This window comes from Choloepus didactylus, chromosome 10 (genome assembly GCF_015220235.1).
Source record: "Choloepus didactylus isolate mChoDid1 chromosome 10, mChoDid1.pri, whole genome shotgun sequence".
NCBI classification, from domain to species: Eukaryota; Metazoa; Chordata; class Mammalia; order Pilosa; family Megalonychidae; genus Choloepus; species Choloepus didactylus.
In genome coordinates, this window is record NC_051316.1 from 92,867,675 (window position 1) to 92,886,181 (window position 18,507).

Consider the following 18,507-nt stretch of genomic DNA (forward strand, 5'->3'; position numbering starts at 1 on the left):
TCCCAAATTCGTCCCCCAAACTTGGATTCTAATGCTTTTCTCTACAAAGGACTTAAATAGCATTTTAGGTTCTCTCCATTGCAAAATTTCTGTAAATCTAAAATTAAGCCCAAATAGAAAGTTCATCCTTGGGCTCTGATTTCAGAATATTCAGGCTAGAACACACCCAGTAGAAGAAAATTTTTGTAAAAGATCACATATGACTTCGTATATAGCCTGCTAGGAATTAAATCATGTCTCCTATAAGACATTTTATAGTGCCCCTGGTCCCATGGGTGTGAATTCATTTGTGAATGTGATCTTCAAAGAGTCTGTTAAGAAGAGACCAAATTGAATCAAGGTGGGCCTTAATCCTATATGACTAGAGTCCTTAAGGCAAAGGAAAGTTGGACATGAAAGCAGAGGCCACAGTAGATCACAGAAAACACATCACCAAATGACAGCGGCATACAAGCCACCATCAGGAAACCAGACTTCTGAGAAAGCATGGCCTGCCAATACCTTGATTTCAGACTTCGAGCCTCCAAAACTGAGAGATAATAAATTCCTATTGTTTAAGCCAACCAGCCTGCAGTATTTGTCATGGCAGTCCTGACAAACTAAAACATAGCCAGAGCCAGGTTGAGAGTGATTATTTTAGTCTTAATTGCATATGTTAGAAAAAATAAATGCTGAAAATCAATGATGTAAGGATATATCTCCAACAATTGGGGTGGAAGAGAAGCAATTAAATCCAAAGGAGGAAGAAAAGACGATGGAAGAAAATAACAAAGATCAAAGTGGTTATTAGCTAAAATGAAAATACACCTACCTACCTGGCTCAGCAGGGATTTCAGGCCACCTATCTAACAGCTAGAGAGAAGTGTGTAATACACTGCTTAGAAAATCCCCAAATGGCAAAACAGTCTGTGAAGTTCAGCAGCCACCCAAGTCTTGCTGAAATGGTCTCTGCCCTGCATTCCCTTCTCTCCAGTTCCTAAAACTGACTTCTGCTCATGGCAGCCTGTGAGCAAAATTTTATTAAATGTTATTGAATTATTCAGGAAATACTAATGGTGGTGGTGGTGGGGACTATACACCTTATTCACCTCCCCCCAACACTCAATGATAACCTTCATTGTGGTCCAACTTTAGCTGCCAATTTGTGGGGTCCAGAAGAAACATAAAGCTAGTTGGTAGGCTGTGGGTATGGTCTGGAAGACAAGAAAGGCTTAACAAGTTTGGGGAGATGGAAAAGTTCTGGTAATTAATGGTGATGATGGTCACACAACATTGTGAGTGTGATTAACACCAGTGAATTGTGTACATGTACTCAAAAGTGTTTAAAATTGGAAATGTTAGTTGTATGTATGCTACCATAGTAATTATTTTTAATGTGTGCTCTCATAAGTCATCTTTATCTCCCCAGAAGAACAACTGTTTTGTCTTGTCATCATTGATCAGTTTTGCCTGTTATTGAATTTCAGATAACTTGAATCTTAACTTAATTTAAAAAAAAAAAAAAAGACTGCAGTAACAGGGAGAGCACCAAATCAAGAAAAAAGCCTACTTAAAAGTGGTAGGATCTCCTGGCACCCTGGCTAGCTTCTCTCCCACCCCTCACTGGCTTGGCATGGAGCTGGCCCATGCTCCCAGTCTGGATCCCTGGTTCTGGTTCCAGAGGGAACATAGTAATCTTCATACACATACCACAAACTGAGGAACTCGTTGTCCCAGAACTTGCCCTGCATATAGAAGGCGGTTCAGAGCTCTCCTACAGAATGCTGTGGGAGAGGGGTCAAGTGGCTGCTGGCTGTAGGACTACAGTGAAGGGCCTGGAACCATGAAGCAATTCTTTCCTTGGACATTTGTATCCACGTAAACAAGTGATCTCCTATGGCCAATGTGCATACCCAAGACAAGACAAATGTACAGAGAGGACCAGGGAGCCTCCTATGCTTTGGCCTGGAGCTACTCTCTAAATTCACTGTATGGATAAGTTCTGAAAGAGAACACATGTACAGGTCAATCTGCAAAGAGTAGGAAAGGTGGATTTTTTTTTTTTTTTTTTTGTTAGCTCCTATCCAGCTAGGGTTATGAAAGCTCTGTCATAACCCTAGCTGGATAGAAGTTTATAGACACCTCAGAATCTAAATTCCAACAAAGACAAAATAAAATATCAAAATGTCTACATTACAATGAAAGATAGGTATCACAAAGGAACAGGAAGTGATGGTCCAGGCAAAGGAGACTGAAGCATTAGAAACCATCAGTGAGGAGGACCAGACCTGAGACATACCAGACAAAACACTTTATAAAAAAAATAGCCCTAAATATGTTCAAAGAGCTAAAGGAAAACATGGATAAAGAACTACAGGAAATCAGGAGAACAACAGATAAATACAAAGAGAATATCAACAGAGAGGTTTTCCACCTCAATTATGAAAAGGAACCAAACAGAGCAGAAAACCAAAGTAATAGAAATAAAAAATTTCCTAGAGAGGTTCAACAGCAGATTGGAGCTGGCAAAAAAAAAAGAATCAGAGAACTTAAAGAAAAGACAATTCAAAGCATTCAATTTGAGGAGAAGGAAAAAAGAATGAAGAAAAGTGAAGAGAGCCTGAGGAACCTGTGGGACACCATCAAGCGCACCAATATACTCCTTGTGATATTCCCAGAAGAAGAAAGAGAAAAGAGCAGAGAGAATTTTCAAAGAAAAAAATGATTGAAAACTTCCAAAACTGAATGCAAGACAAGATGCTCAATGTATCTTATAATGTATAAAATACGTAATCTGTGACAAAAAGGATATCCAAACAGGATAAACCCAAACAGACCTATACTGGGCTACATTATAATCAACCTGTCGAATGCCAGAGATAAAAAGAAAATCCTGAATGCCACAGAGAGAAGCAACATATCATGTACATGGGAGCCTCAATAAGATTAAGTTCCTGCACCCAGTAGCCTTGATTCTTGAAGACGATTGTATAACTATGTAATCTACATGGTATGACTGTGTGATTGTGAAAATCTTGTGGCTCACACTTCCATTATCCAGTGTATGGACATATGGGTAGAAAAATGGGGACAAAAATTAAATAAATAATAGGGGGTAAGGGGTGGTGGTGGGATGTTTTGAGTGTTCTTTAGGGGTGGTGGTGGGATGTTTTGAGTGTTCTTTACTTGTATTTTCTTTTTTTTTTTTCTCCTTTTTTTTGGAGTAATGAAAATGTTCAAAAATTTATTTTGGTGATGAATGCACAACTGTATGATGGTACTGTGAACAACACTGTGGATGACTGTAGGGAACAGATAGTAATAAAACTGAATTTAAAAAAGATAAAGTTTCCATTTCTCGCTGGAAACCACAGAGGTAAGAAGGCAGAGGGATGGCATATTTAAAGTACTAAAAACAAAAATTTCCAACCAAAAATTCTTATCTGGCAAACTCACTTTCAGAAATGAGGGAGGGGTTAAGACATTCCCAGATAAACAAAAGCTGAGGGACTTCGTCACCACTAGACGAAGTGGTGAAGAAATGCTAAAGGGAGTTCTGCCAGTTGTAAGGAAAGGACACTGGACAAGGACATTAGACAACTGATTGAAGTCACGTGAAGAAATGAGATAAAGATCTCCGGTAAAGGTAATGGCATGGGTAAATATCAATGCCAGCACTACTGTATTTTTATTTGTAAGTCCACTTTTTCCTATTTCCTACAGGATCTAAAAGATGAATGAATAAAATGTAATGATAAATCAATGGTTTTAGACTATAATGTATAAAATACATAATCTGTCACACGGTAGGGTGACGGAGGAGTAAAGGAACAGTTTTGTATAGTATTAAAGTTAAGTTGGTATCAAAGCAAACGAGATTGTTATAAATGTAAGATGTTAAATTTCAACCCATGGCAACCATAAAGAAAATATCAGAGAATATGTAAACTCATTGAACAGAAGTAGAGTATAGGTTACTAGGGTTAAAGGGTAGGGACAAAGGGGAATTAACACAAAATGAGTGTAGGGTTTCTGTGGCGAAGGAAAGTTCTGGTATTGGATGGTAGCAAAAGTACTGCAATATTGTGAATGCAATTAATACCACTGAATGGTATGCTTGGGAAGGATTGGGATGGAGAGATTTATGTTGAATATCTGTTTCCACAACTGAAAAAAAAAAAAAAGAGAGAAACTAAAGAGATAATGACAATTAAATGTAATATACGATACTGGATGGGATCTAAGAATGGAGGAGAACAGGCTCAAATGGACATTATGGGGACATAAGAAAAAACTGGAATTTAGAATGAAGCTTTACATCAATGTTAAATTTCTTGAACCTGATAGATGTACTTAAAGTGATTACATATATGAATATCTTTGTTTGTAAGAAATGTACCTGGAAGCATGTATTCAAGGAGTATGATGCATACAGTCAGCTCTCAAATGTACAAATAGGGGAGGAGCTAAGATGGCGGCATAGAGAGGAGTGGAAGACTGTTAGTCCCCACTGGAACAATTCATAAATGACCAAAAAACTGGTAAATAACCTGGAATAACTGCAGGGAGACAAACATGACTGTCCACTCATCACCCACCAACCTGAATTGGGAGGAATGCCCGAGATCGCAGTATAAAATCTGTAAGTAAAAACTGTGGACCCACCCAGAGAGACGAGAGCCCCTCCCTCACAGAAGCCTCGTGGTGCTAGAAAGCAGCGCTCTCCAAACAAACTAGTGTACCTTAGCCCAGCTCCAACTGGGGTTTTAATGTTAACTGCTCAATACAGACAGCGAATCCCCAACAAGCAGACAGAGGCTTTTGGTGACAACTGACCTTGGAAGAGTCGGACATATCTGTCTCAGGACGGGGAGCCCAGAGGATTGGGTGCTATCTCTGGCTGATGGGTGAATCTGGGAGTTTTCTGTCCTTTTCTCTCTCTGTGGAGAAAGCCTCAGCCGTTTTCAGCCCACAGCACTTTGCAGTAAAGAAAGCCTCAGCCATTTTAAAATTGCAGCACTTTGACCAGTCAGAGAAACAAAGAACTTATTGATACTCAGATGACCTCTCTGGAGGGGGCATAGCTTCCCAAGAGGAAAAGGAGGAGGCCCAGCTCCACTGCCTGCCTTACCGGAACCAGACCCCAAAGCCTGGGGGAGGAGAGCCGTGGACCACACCCCCTTACACCAGCTGGTGACAGGCTGACAGGTGCACCTGCCAGGCAGAAAAGCACAGGGTGTGTCAATCCTCTAAGAAAAACTATCAGGGAAACCGGATGCTGAATATTTCCTCCTTCTGTGACCTGGGCCTATTCTCGTCTGGGAAAACCTGATTGGGGTGGCCTAGGAGATCAGATGTCTAGACAACAGAAAACTACAACCTACACTAAGAAAAACAAAGTTATGGCCCAGTCAAAGGAACAAACGTACACTTCAACTGAGATACAGGAATTTAAACAACTAATGCTAAATCAATTCAAAAAGTTTAGAGAAGATTTGGCAAAAGAGATAAAGGCTATCAAGAAAACACTGGGCATACATAAGGCAGAAATCGGAAGTTCAAGAAAACAACTAGCAGAATCTATGGAAACAAAAGGCACAACACAAGAGATGAAAGACACAATGGAGACATACAACAGCAGATCTCAAGAGGCAGAAGAAAACACTCAGAAACTGAGAACAAAACACCTGAAAGCCTACATGCAAAGGAGCAGATGGAGAAAAGAATGAAAAAATATGAGCAACGTCTCCGGGAACTTAAGGACAAAACAAAGTATAAGAATGTACGTATCACTGGTGTCCCAGAAGGAGAAGAGAAGGGAAAAGGGGCAGAAGCAATAATAGAAGAAATAATCAATGAAAATTTCCCATCTCTCAAGAAGCACAGCGTACTCCAAACAGAATAGATCTGAATAGGCCTACACCAAGACACTTAATCAGATTATCTAATGTCAAAGACAAAGAGAGAATCCTGAAGGCAGCAAGAGAAAAGCAATCCATCACATACAAAGGAAGCTTAATAAGACTGTGCAGATCTCTCAGCAGAAACCATGGAGGAAAGAAGGAAGTGGTGTGATTTATTTAAGATTCTGAAAGAGAAAAACCGTCAACCAAGAATCATATATCCAGCAAAGCTGTCCTTCAAATATGAGGGAGAGCTCAAAATATTTTCCAACAAACAGACAATGAGAGACTTTGTGAACAAGACACCTGCCCTACAGGAAATACTAAAGGGAGCACTACAGAGTGATAGAAGACAGGAGTGAGTGGTTTGGAACACAATTTTGGGAGATGGTAGCACAGCAATGTAAGTACACTGAACAAAGATAACTATGAATACGGTTGAGGGAGGAAGGTTGGGAGCATGTGAGACACCAGAAGAAAGGAGGAAAGATAAAAACTGGGACTGTGTAACTTGGTGAAATCTAGAGTGTTCAACAATTGTGATAAAATGTACAAATATGTTCTTTTATGAGGGAGAACAAGCAAATGTCAACCTTGCAAGGTGTTAAAAATGGGGAGGCATTGGGGGAGGGATGCAATCAACGTAAACTAGAGACTGTAACTAACAGAATCATTGTATTATGCTCCCTTCAATGTAACAAAGGCAATATACCAAGGTAAATGCAGATAAGATGGGGGGATAGGGTAGGTGTGTTAGACACTTGACATTGGTGGTGTTGTCTGACTCTACTTTGATTTAAGGTTATCTTTCCTTTTGCTGCTTCCTAGCTGTCATTTTTTTTCCTCTTTCTTTTTTCTTTTGCCTCTCTACCTTCTTTGACTCTCCCTTCTGCCTTGTGGAAGAAATGTAGATGCCGTTATATAGATAGTGGTGAAGGTGGTGAACACGTAAATATGTGACCATACAGAGAACCATCGATTGTTTCTTAGGATGGAATGTATGACATGTGAATAAAAGCAACTAAAAATAAAAATGGGTTGATGAAGAAACCTCGAGGGCAATATACTGAGTGAAATAAGCCAGACACATTAAGGACAAATATTGCAGGGACTCACTAATAAGAACTAATTATAATATGTAAACTCATAGACATGAAATATAAGGTACCAAGATACGGGACAAGGCTAAAGAATGGGGAGTGGTTGCTTAGTATGAGCAGAATGTTCAACTAGGATGAACTTAAATGTCTGGAAATGAACAGAGGTGTCAGTAGCAAGATGTGAGAATATCTACAAGTGCTGAATGGTGCATGAATGAGGTGGAAAGGGGAAACTTAGAGTCACATATGTCACCAGAAGGAAAGTTGGACGTCAAAAGATGGGAATGTATACAACTGAATCCTATGGTGGGCACTGTCCATGATTAACTGTACAAATATTAGAAATCTCTTCCATGAACCAGAACAAATGTATGACAATACAATTAGAAGTTAATAATAGAGGGGCATATAGGGAAAAAGTATATACCTATTGAAAACTATGTACTACAGTTAATAGTATTTCAACGTTCTTTCATAAACAGTAACAAATGTACTATACCAATACTGTGAGTCAACAATTGAAGGGGTTGGTTAGGGAAATGGGAGGATTCGAATTTCTTTTTTTTTTTTTCTTCCCCTCCTTTTCTTGTCTTTCGCTTTATTTCTTGTCTGGAGTAATGAAAAGGTTTTAAAAATTGAACAAAAATTAAGTGCGGTGATGGATGCACAGCTGTATGAGGGTAGCAGGGGCAACTGATTGTACACTTTGAATCTTTGGATAATTGTACGGTATGTGAACAATCTCAATAAAAATTAAAAAAAAAAGTTCAAATAGCAAAATATAGCAAAAAAATACAGCAAAAGTGGCAAAATGCTAAAATTGGTGGGTCTGGGTATCTGGAGGTGTGGGGATATGCTGGAGTTCTTTCTACTGAATTTGTATTATTTCTACAACTATCCTGTAAGTTTGAAATTATTTCAAAATAAGTTTTTAAAAAAACAGCTACACAGATGGTGGAATATAATCCACGTAATTTTCATTCCAGCTATCTGCAGCAAAAAAATCAAGAGAATCAAGTCTTCACATGATTTTTCAGCAGAGCCACAAGACTTCTCCTACCTTTTGAAAGTCATCAAACTTCTTCTGTAGCACCTCAACCTGCTCCAAGTCTGCGCCGACCTCCTCACTCATCAAAGCTGCTTCCTTCTCATTGATCCACTGCTGTAGTTCATTTGCTTCACGGAACAACATAAACTTCTTGCAACTCTTCTCTAACATGCCTTTACGCTTCTCACCCAGTTCCAACAGAGATTGATATCTGATTTAATTCAAGAGGGTGACAAGAAGGGACAAGGAAAGCAGTTAGCTTCCTACAGACAATAACATAATGGTAAACCATCAGGTGTCTCCAAGTTATGGATCCAAGGCTGTAAGTTTGATTTACTGATGCCCTTGTGACAAAAGTACCAGAATGTAAATGAAGATCAAGAACCTAAGTATCCACACCACAACCACAGGACAAGCATATGCTGTATTGTTCACAATTGAGTGGCTAGAACAGCCAGGCATACTTAGCCTCAGATCAATTTTGCACTTATGACATCACAACCACAAATGACTGAAACCAAGCATTAGCACAATAACACAAGGTTCATGCAACTACAGCTGAGAAATGAGTTGAATTTGCTGGGCATAATGTATACAGAGGATTGTTTTTTCTCTCTTATAATTTTCTGAAGCACTCCCAGGCAGAGAGGGGAAGGTAAGGTACACTGAACTTACAAATAGCTACAGGAGGTTTCTATATCTGCATCAGTAGGAAATGTCTGAAATAATGCTGACTTTTGGCAACTTCAGAAGGAAAATCAGGTAGAGTACAGAGTACCTGTACCATTTTGTTATCTGGAAGATATCTTAAAAATCAAAGAATATTCTAAACGCTTGTGAACTAAAATACAAAAGGCTGCATCACTACTATCTTTAGAGACATGAAAATGACAAGCTCAATAAAACTAAGTTAAAAGTTAAAAGAAAAAAAAATCCAGAATCACCATCAAATCTAAGCTTCCCGAATTGAAATAAAAAAAGCAATGATTTACCAAGATCAGAGCTCTTTACGAGAGGGATTTAGTTTCCTTTCTACTAAAAAATACTTTGTAATCAGCCTTTAGGTTTACTACTGATAGTGGCTGGTCTATCATGAAGAACCAACAGGAGGGGGAACCAACAACACTCTGAACACACAACTGCACATGGAAGCAACCAATGATATGAGCAGTCAGCAACTACACAGCTTCACCAAAAACTCTGCCCTTATGAGCAAAAGCTGTAGCACAGAAAACGCAGTTCCTCCCACCACCTCGTCTGGATGAACAACTGCCTTCAAGAGAAGCGGCAAAGGGAGGATGGACAGGTACAGCAATGGACAAGGGTGCTCAGCAAGGTGTTCAGCCTACTCACAGTTCTTCCACCTGTTTCATACGCAGAGATACACTGCCGGCCTCCTTAGTTATGCGTGTCCTGCACAGAGGGGGGCACAGCAAAAGCATGCACAAATTAGTGGGATTAATCCACAGGAATAAATAGCAGCAGCTCCAACTAGTGCCATGACAGCTGATGCCTTAAGTGGGGAAAATTAAGGAGTCACTCAAAAGCTATTAGAAGCATGCCATGAATGAAATCACAGTTAAGAAAGAGCAGGAAAATTAAATTAGAGGATTATTTCACTTTTATTTTCCTGAGAATTCTGTCAAGCCTAAGGCAACAGATTTTCCTGAACTGGAAACACTAGTAATTTCAAAGAGCAAGGTCAGACAATAAAACTGCCCCTAAAACAAATTTTTACTGAGAGTTAACAAGCAACTTTGGCCATATATTTGGTCCACATTTTTTTGCTCTCACATTTATGACTCAGGTAAGAATACAGACCAACACCTCTCATTCTTGTCTTAACAGCAACAGAAGGAGACCGTGAGCGGGATCATCAGGGTCAGAAAAGTTCAATTAGCATCAACTCTAAAAGAAATGTATTTTCTGGATATTTCCCAAGTTCCAAAGCTGGTGATTTCATCAGTGGAATAAGATATGGCATAAAGAAGGGACATGGGTCAACATGGGGATAGCTATAGGAAAGGAGACAGAACCATTTCATTAAAATAAATTCCGTTTTCAGAACACCAAGCCATGGTACCAGAAGGAGCGGCTCGCTGAGCAGCCTGTTATAAGGGGCAGAGCTGTAGGGGTATGAAACATCTAAAAATCCAATTTCAGAAAGCATCTCAAACCAGAGGATGAGGTTAAGATTGTAATGTTTAGAAAAATGCTATTTAGGAAAAGAAACCCATGAGCTCAGGGGAATTAAAAAAAAAAAAAGGAAAATAAGATATCAAGGATTTTAAGTTAAAACAGAGAATTCTGTAGGTTAAAAATAACTTGGGGAAAGCAGGAAGAATATGCCCTTGAGTATAGTTGGGCATCAGAAGAATATTCACTCCAGAAGCCTCAGGACATTCTACCTAAACCCTGTGCTTAAGAGTGCTGCAGCTTAAGCCCCTTGTGCTGCCTGAGACCTTTGTGATCAGACTATACCGCCCTTACTGATTGTCAATTTGTTCCTGCCGCAGTGCTATGCTGCCTTGCTCCTCCAGAAGATTCTCCCGGGATGCTGACTGGGCAGGGTCCAATTTCTTCACATATGCAGCTGGCACAAAACCCTGACGATCATTCACTTCGACTTTCCACCAGTCCTAAAGAAAAAAGGGTGTGGGTGTGAGAGAGCTGAAAGAAAAATACTTCCCACAGGAAGGAAGTATTCAAGGAGGTGTGTATGTGCACACAAAAGAGAGTGCTAATCATTTTAGGAGGATTCCATTTCATGTCAAAGTCGCTCTGCCCAAGGACTAAAATTGTGGTCTCACCTTTTCATGACATGCCAAGTATGGAAATAGTAATGAGTGAGGCAGCACTGATACCCAGACATGAAGGGCATCCTTCTCTTTGCTTAGACATTCTAGAACTGTGCTTTCTGATATTATAGCCACTAAATGATGTGGCTATTTAAATTTAAATAAATTAAAATTAAATTAAAAAATTCAGTTTCTTAGTTGCACTAGCCACATTTCTTTTTATCATTTTTTTGTTGTAGAATATAATATATATACATAGAAGTAATAACTTTCCAAGTGCAATTTAACAAGTAGTTAGAGAGCAAATTTCAAAGAATATTATAGGTTACAGTTCCACTGTTTCAGTTATTTCCTTATTATGAAATATAACATACATACAAAAAGGTAATATCTTTCCAAGTATGATTTAACAAGTAATATATGGGAAATTTCCAAAGTTGTTATGAGTTATAACAGTGAAACCATAGTTTCAATGACTTCCTTATTGTAAAATATAACGTATATACAACTAGCCACATTTCAAGTGCTTAATAACTATACATAGGGAGAAGCTACTCTATGAGCAGCACAGACATATAAAATTTCCATTACCACAGACAAGTTCTACTGGACAATGCTGCTCTCGAATAAACCAGAGTCAGACCATCCTGGTTGGTTTAAGTTTAAATAAGTTAGCAGAAAGATATGAATCATATTTTCTCAATGTCTCATGACTAGAGAAGATTGGGGGTGTGGGAATAAGGAGGTTCTCAACAATGGCTGAGAACATTTTTTCCAGCCTTAACCAAGATAGGAAGTAGCCTCCTTTGGATTAGTCAGAGAATTTGTGGAGTATCATGCACCTCACTTCAAAGCCACTGTCAAAACAGAATGAGTCAAGGAAGAAAGGCTGATGAACCAAGTGGCATTTAACTTGGAGAAATCAAAGCCTATGGGGTGATGTCACAGCTGTCTTCAACTCTCTGCTTGAGTGAGATGTAGATGTTTAGTCTAAGACTAAGAACCAACAGGTGCAAGTTATAGAGAAGCAGACTTTAACTCAAAAGAGAAAGAATTCCGCCTGAAGGTATTCGATCATGAAAAAAGCAACCCTTTAGAGTATGAATCTCTATACTACTTACAGGTATTCAAGAAGAGAAATTTAATACCTTCTTGATTATATGCAGTATAGAATAAAACTATACTAAATAGAAGATTCAATGAGGAAATTCTTAATATTTCTTCAAATTCTAAACCAGCCTCATGTGGGGAGGCATAACCACCCTAAGACACTCAACTGAGCAAACTTGATGGTGTTGACAGAAACACACACACAACCACTTTCTATGCCTTGCCTTATTGGTGCTGTTGAGTAAGGTGAGAATATCTCCTTTTTTCATGGTGACTTCTCGAGGACTCTTCTCCTGATAGTCATAGAGAGCCAAGACCAGCTCCTTCCCAGTCTCATCATCCATGGGAGCCACTTGTTGCTAAAAATCCAATGGAAGGGCAAACATGGTTAAAGAATGTCTATGGTGAATGTCTAATGTTACCTATAACCATAATACCTGCTGCTGGCAGTATCCCAAGTCCCTCAACTTTTCCTGCCCTCCAAATAACCCATATCTGCTGAAAATGAAGTCAAGCTTACCCGGCACGATTGAGCTTGCTCTCGCAAAGCATGAATGCTGCTGCCATAGGCGCTAAGATCTGACATCAAAGCTTCATGTTTCTTTAGTAGAGCCTGAAACCAAAATCACACATAGTGTATCTTGCACAAGGAGTCTGAGCCTCCTGTCACTGGCTCTCACCAACATGACATCCTCCCTCTGAAATCTTTAATTACATGATTATTTGATCACCTCTCATTCTGCACTTTCCCACCCTTTTCTAAAAAAATAAACATTTAATTTGGAGGAAACATTGTGACTTACAAGTATTATCTTTCACCCTGCTTTTATATATTCATTTATGTAATACTTGAAATATGCAGAGACCTAAAGAATAATATCACAAATATTGGTGAATCAACCACTCATCTTAAGAAATAAAACATTACCCCTAAATAGAAGTTGGCCATATATACTGTCCTTCTTGTTGTTATTCCCTTCTGTCTCCAAGTTTGTTGCTTTATCATTTTCCACCCCTACTATTCTCAAAGCTTTTCCATTTTCCCATCTTTCAGGAAAATAATATACGGCTCATGTCAATATTCAACTTGTTCTGGTTTTTATGAAGACTATGGTAAGAAATGAGATAGGCATAGAGACTACAACTAAATTTTTATGAAAACAATGTAAGAGCTTTAGCCAAAAATAGATTACCAGCAAAAGTGTGCATATATGTGTGCACACACACACATGGTGGGTAAAACAGCTGAAACAAGATGACAGAATAACAATGCTTGAAGCTAGGTGACAGGTTTTGATATGATTGAATTTCCGTAATAAAAATATGATTGAATTTCCGTAATAAAAAGTAAAAAATTTCTAAATCATCTTTAAAAAATCAACCAATTGTCAATAAAATCAGAGATTAGAACAGAGGTTACTGGGGTGGGGCAGGGATGGGGAATGGGGAGTTAGTGCCTAATTGGTATAAAATTTCTGTTTGGGGTGAAGGAAAAGTTTTGGTAATGGATGGTAGTGATGGTAGCATATAATTGTGAATGTAATTCACATCACTGAATTGTATCTTTGAAAGTTTAGGTGAAAAACAGGAAATTGTATGTTGTATGTATGCTACCACAATAAAAACTAAAAGAAGCTCAACTGTGAAGCCATACATTCCATACTTTTATCTTTTTTCCTAACATGCTTCCCAAGCTCAGAGATTACCTCAGCAGAGTCCTCATCCTTCCCGTAGTCAGTGCTTCCCACAATGGGCTCCTTCTCTCGCATCCAGGACTCAGCTTCGTTGGCATCAGCAAAATACTGCTGGGCCTGCAGCGAGTCTTCTAGGTCCTGCCGACGCTGGGAAGCTTTGGATTTTAGTGATTCCCACTTCTGGTTCAGTTCATTAAGTTTGCCCTTCACATCTTCTGCAGCAAAATGGCCTGGAAGCCAGTAGGCGGAGGGAAGGGAGGACAAAGAAATGTATATGGACACATTACAGGAGGACAAAAAAGAAGTCTTTCTGTGTATTTATGGAACTTTCATTACTACATTTTGGTGAGCCAGGCCCCTTCCTAATTCCAAGAGTTACAGGAAGTTTGGGTTCCAACCCTTTAAAAGATTGTCTTGTTTTTTTGCCTCTTCAAACTATGACCCCAGTCCAGACTCTAAGAAGCAGATAACCCAACACGTCATTAGTAATGTTACCAGTGAATACGCCTTACATGTGCCAGGCACTGTACCAGGCACTTTACCTACTTGATATTAGGTACTGTTACCCAGGTAAGCAGGTGAAGCTCAATGAGGTTAAGACTTAGTCAGTGTCACACAATTAGGAAAGAATGGGTACGTTTTCAACCTCAGAGCTTGGTCTCACTAAAATCCATACATTTAATCAAAAAGCAGCTAGGAAAAGCAAAGCCACTTTTCCTGACGATAGTCTCACAACACTTACCTTCTTCCACCATGGCATTTCCTTTCTGTGTAACTGCCTTGATGCGAGGTTCATGTCCAGCAATTTCTGCTTGTAGGGCCTGGTGTTTCTTTAGTAGATTCTGGACTCCAATCAAATCCTTGCCTGAAAGTAGAAAACACTTTCTTGTTATCCAAGCCATGAAGAGAGAAGTCAGCACTAACCTGTCACTCTTAGCTACCATGACTCCAGTTTAATAATGTTAACTTTCCCTTGCTCATTCTGAGATGTGTCACTTCTATGCTACAATGGTATGGCCTTTCCCCAACTAAATTTCCACATGATGGAGGCAGAATGACCTCTGTTTGTGGATGCAGCAATGGGTTCTTTCTCACGAATCCATGTCTCCTCATCTTCAACATCACGGAAAAGCTGCTGCAAACGCAGAGAATCAGCCAGCTTCTGCTTCCGGGCAACCATGGGTTCCTTGAGAGCCTCGTAGCGAGCCACGAGAGCTTCCTGTTTCTTCTTGATGTTTTCAGCATCAAAATGGCCAGCATCTTGGAATTGGCGGGCCTGAATGGTGATGCCATCGATTCGATCCTGGGAATGGGAAAGAAAGGAATCTTAAAAGCTCTGACGAATGTTGGGCAACTATGCTCAGGATATTTCTAGGTTGACATTTCTAGGTGTGGTTTTATCAGATAAGAAGAAAAATTAACATGATCTTCCTCCAACCCTGAGAGTATTCTTTTTGACATCTTTCCCACATGTTGGGCTCTTAGAAAGCTCTGCGGAAAGAGAATTTAGTTTGAGCATTGGCATACAGAATATAAAGGGCTATCTAAGAAAATCAATACATTTTATCCTTCCCCAAACTAGTTTGGTCTTGGAATTGCTTGCCATCCTTCACTCCTATTGTTTCTACATCACTTGCCCAACAACAGCCCCCAATTCACACTCTACCTGGTGAGCAGCCACATCTGCCTCCAGCAAGGCATGCTTCTTCTGGAGATTCTGGACATTGGTAAGATCTTTGCCATAATCATCTGAGGCCAAGTGTCCTTCCACTTCATACAGCCACAATTCAATATCCTCAACATTGCGATTAAATTGCTGCTGCTGGTTAGCTTCACGAAGCTTTATTCCTATTCAAAGAGGCAAGTTTAAGTTTCTCTGTTAACATCATCCTTCTATGAACATTGCTCATAAACTATGGTTTCTTAGTCAAAGACTATGGATTAGAATTCTAGTTATTGCTTCACTTCTATCTCATAGGTAAAGAAAATATAAATTCCAACCACCTCTCTACCTTCTAGAGGCTGAATTGGAAGTTGTCTGAAAAGTAGTCTAGCCTCCATAAAGTAGACACCTGAGAATTAGTAAATGCGCTTGGCTCAAAATTTTGATAGATGTGATGAGACCCTATTTAATCAAGGAAGATTGGCCAATTCATTCCCTTCTCAGTCAGGCTCCCCCACCAATCAGCATACTCAACCGTATTTACCAAATTAACTATACATCAGAGCCTGAGCCAAGTAACTCCTTCATAAGAAATTTGCCCAAGTGATCATTCACCTCACCTTACCCGAATGGTCTATGTCCCCCAAAACACCTAGCAAATAAAGAAGATTTAAATTCTCAAATATTCCAATTACAATCCAATAAAAACATTTTCTCTTGCCTTTCAGTTCAGTGGCCTCTAGCAGCTTCTTCCACAAACTGATGACCTCATTCATACGAGCTGCTACCTCATCTTTGGCATAGTGGTTGACATCAATCAGCTTTTGCCCAGCTTTCTCCAGGGCATCAATGCGACTCTGGTTTGCTGAGAGCTCAGCCTCAAAAGCCTGATGCTTCTGTACTTTTCCTTGTAGGTTGGATGGGTCCTGCCAATAAAAGAAAGAAGGGCGTTCTACCTTAAACCTGAACATGTCAAGTTACCTTCCTATCTATCTTTATGAGGGAGATGTAGAAAACAGTAAATTTATATTAAATAGCATGGATTTTGGAATCCTTTATTTCTTTTTTTAGCTACAATTTATTTGTGAGAGCTAAGGATAACCACCCTGTGTTTAGCTTTATTAACCAAATGCTACGTGACAATGCTAACAGTATAATACCTTATAAGCTTCATCTGTGGCAGTTTTCATCTTCTCGTTGACCCAACTCTTGAGCTCATCAGAATCACGAAAAAACTGTTGCAAGTGGAATGAATCAGCCAGCTGGGCCCGGCGATACATGGCTCTCTCATGAAGGGCGTTGCGACGACTCAACAGCTGAAGGACAAGGATCCATTTCAGTCTCTAATTGTTACTCCCAAGACTTTAAGATTTCCAGCTGAAGAGGCTTAACTTTAATATCTCTCTTAGAAAGAATATCCATACACAGAAAGGAGCATAGAGAACCTAGAAACTTACAGCATCTCGGCGAGTAGCAACATCTTCCATTGCATAGTGGTTGTTCTGAATTAGCTTGGTTGCAAATTCATCTAATGCCTAGGAAGGAAGGTAAAAGTCCTTCACTAGCAAGCATACTGTTTTGTAGCTTGGCTACTAAAGAAAAAAGTAACTGCTGAACAGGTCACAAAACATTTTAAACTTTAACATGGGCCAAGGTTTTCATTCTAAGGTTCCTTATGATTTTCCCTTAACTTTTTTTTTAATACTTTATGATACAGTAATTTAAAAGATTAGTTATAAGTTCAGTTTATTTTGACTCCTGGTTCTACCACTACAAAGACCTTCACAAAGAGATAAGAGTTCCAATAGAGGTATTTTTTGGCAGAATTAACTAAATCATGATGCTTTTATTTTCAATCTCAAGCATCAGGCTCAGGTTTTTCTTGAGATTTAATAACTTTCCATCTTTCCTGTTGTCAATCTTTTATTGAAAACTTTTATCTTAGTAACATACATACAACCTAAAATTTCTCCCTTTAACAACATTCAGTTATTTAATTCAGTGATGTTAATTATAGTCAGTGTTGTGCTATTACTACCATCCTCTATTACCAAAACTGTTCCATCAGCCCCAACAGAAATTCTGTAACAACTAAGCTTTAACTCTCCATTTCCTTCCCCATCCCCAGTCCTTGGTACCTATATTCTAGTTTCTGAGTCTATGAATATGCTTATTCTAATTATTTCATATCAGTGACATCATAGAACATTTGTCATTTTGTGTCTAACTTATTTTATTCAACATCATGTCTTCAAGGTTCATCCATATTGTCACATGTATCAGAGCCTTGTTCTTTTTCGTAGCTGCATAATATTCCATTATATGTATATACTACATTTTGCTCATCCAGCAAGGGTTTTCCCTTAGCTTTTGAGTTTTTGCTTGATGTTATTAGACAGATGCAACAATATTATGCTAGCTCCATTCAAAACTGGAGACATTACCTACAACATCATTTCCTCACAGAAGATCAGATGCAAGTTAACAGCCTTCCAATTCCTACTTCCAAGATCTGTTTTGAATGGGAAGATCACCTCCCACAGTAATTCTTAACTACTTCTAGTGAAAAGTGTTTCTCACTTGGAGGTTTACAGCAAGTAAATGATTTCATTCTATAAAGTTGTGTATATTTAGAACAAATGGTACATCATCTCCATGAGATTTTAAGCACTCACAAGAGTATCTTTCACATAGCTCCTCCACCAAAGCTGCTCAGAAATCTTATGGAAAAGAAGAGACTTCTGGCTTACTCTAAGGATCATTTGAAGACACTGAGAACAATAAGGGATCTTACAGTAATCTTTTCTTCCTGAGCACTGAGAGATTTTTCAAAGTCCTCATGTTTCTTCAGAAGTGCTTCCACACTATCCAAGGAATCTCCCAGGTCTTCATTCAGTAAGAATGCCTTGCAAAAGAAAGTAAAGTGTTCAGAATAATGTTCTATCCTTTGATCTTCTAAAATGAGAAAACAAAGGATAATTTGGTCAAAATACAGAACGGAGAAAAGAGATTCTACGTCTATTAAACTTCTAAGATTTCCTCTGGAAAGCATAAAGTCATTTTGGATCCACTTAAAAACCAATTCAACAATACCAGTGAAATCCTTATTCCATATTTTCCAATAACTTTGTTGCTTTTATTAGATTTAGAATATGCATAATGCTATATTCTAAGAAAGAAAGTATTCTTTTTAATAAAAAACAATTTTACAA

At 38.9% G+C, this 18,507-nt stretch overlaps 1 protein-coding gene across 4 annotated transcripts in view; it reads right to left on the reverse strand.

The window, feature by feature from the left end:
* Positions 1–18,507, reverse strand: part of SPTAN1 (spectrin alpha, non-erythrocytic 1) — a 72,982-nt gene that overhangs the window by 29,682 nt on the left and 24,793 nt on the right. For 2 of the 4 annotated variants that reach the window (XM_037798582.1, XM_037798581.1), the window contains exons 12-24: positions 18,090–18,200; positions 16,753–16,830; positions 16,456–16,611; positions 16,017–16,221; positions 15,299–15,480; positions 14,692–14,935; positions 14,375–14,497; positions 13,645–13,862; positions 12,459–12,551; positions 12,163–12,297; positions 10,521–10,669; positions 9,384–9,443; positions 8,043–8,241 (exon numbers count right to left, since the gene is read on the reverse strand). In XM_037798582.1, coding sequence (XP_037654510.1) covers positions 8,043–8,241; positions 9,384–9,443; positions 10,521–10,669; positions 12,163–12,297; positions 12,459–12,551; positions 13,645–13,862; positions 14,375–14,497; positions 14,692–14,935; positions 15,299–15,480; positions 16,017–16,221; positions 16,456–16,611; positions 16,753–16,830; positions 18,090–18,200 — 1,953 coding nt within the window. The remainder of the gene's footprint in view (positions 1–8,042; positions 8,242–9,383; positions 9,444–10,520; positions 10,670–12,162; positions 12,298–12,458; positions 12,552–13,644; positions 13,863–14,374; positions 14,498–14,691; positions 14,936–15,298; positions 15,481–16,016; positions 16,222–16,455; positions 16,612–16,752; positions 16,831–18,089; positions 18,201–18,507) is intronic. The other 2 variants (XM_037798584.1, XM_037798583.1) reach the window with 1 other exon arrangement.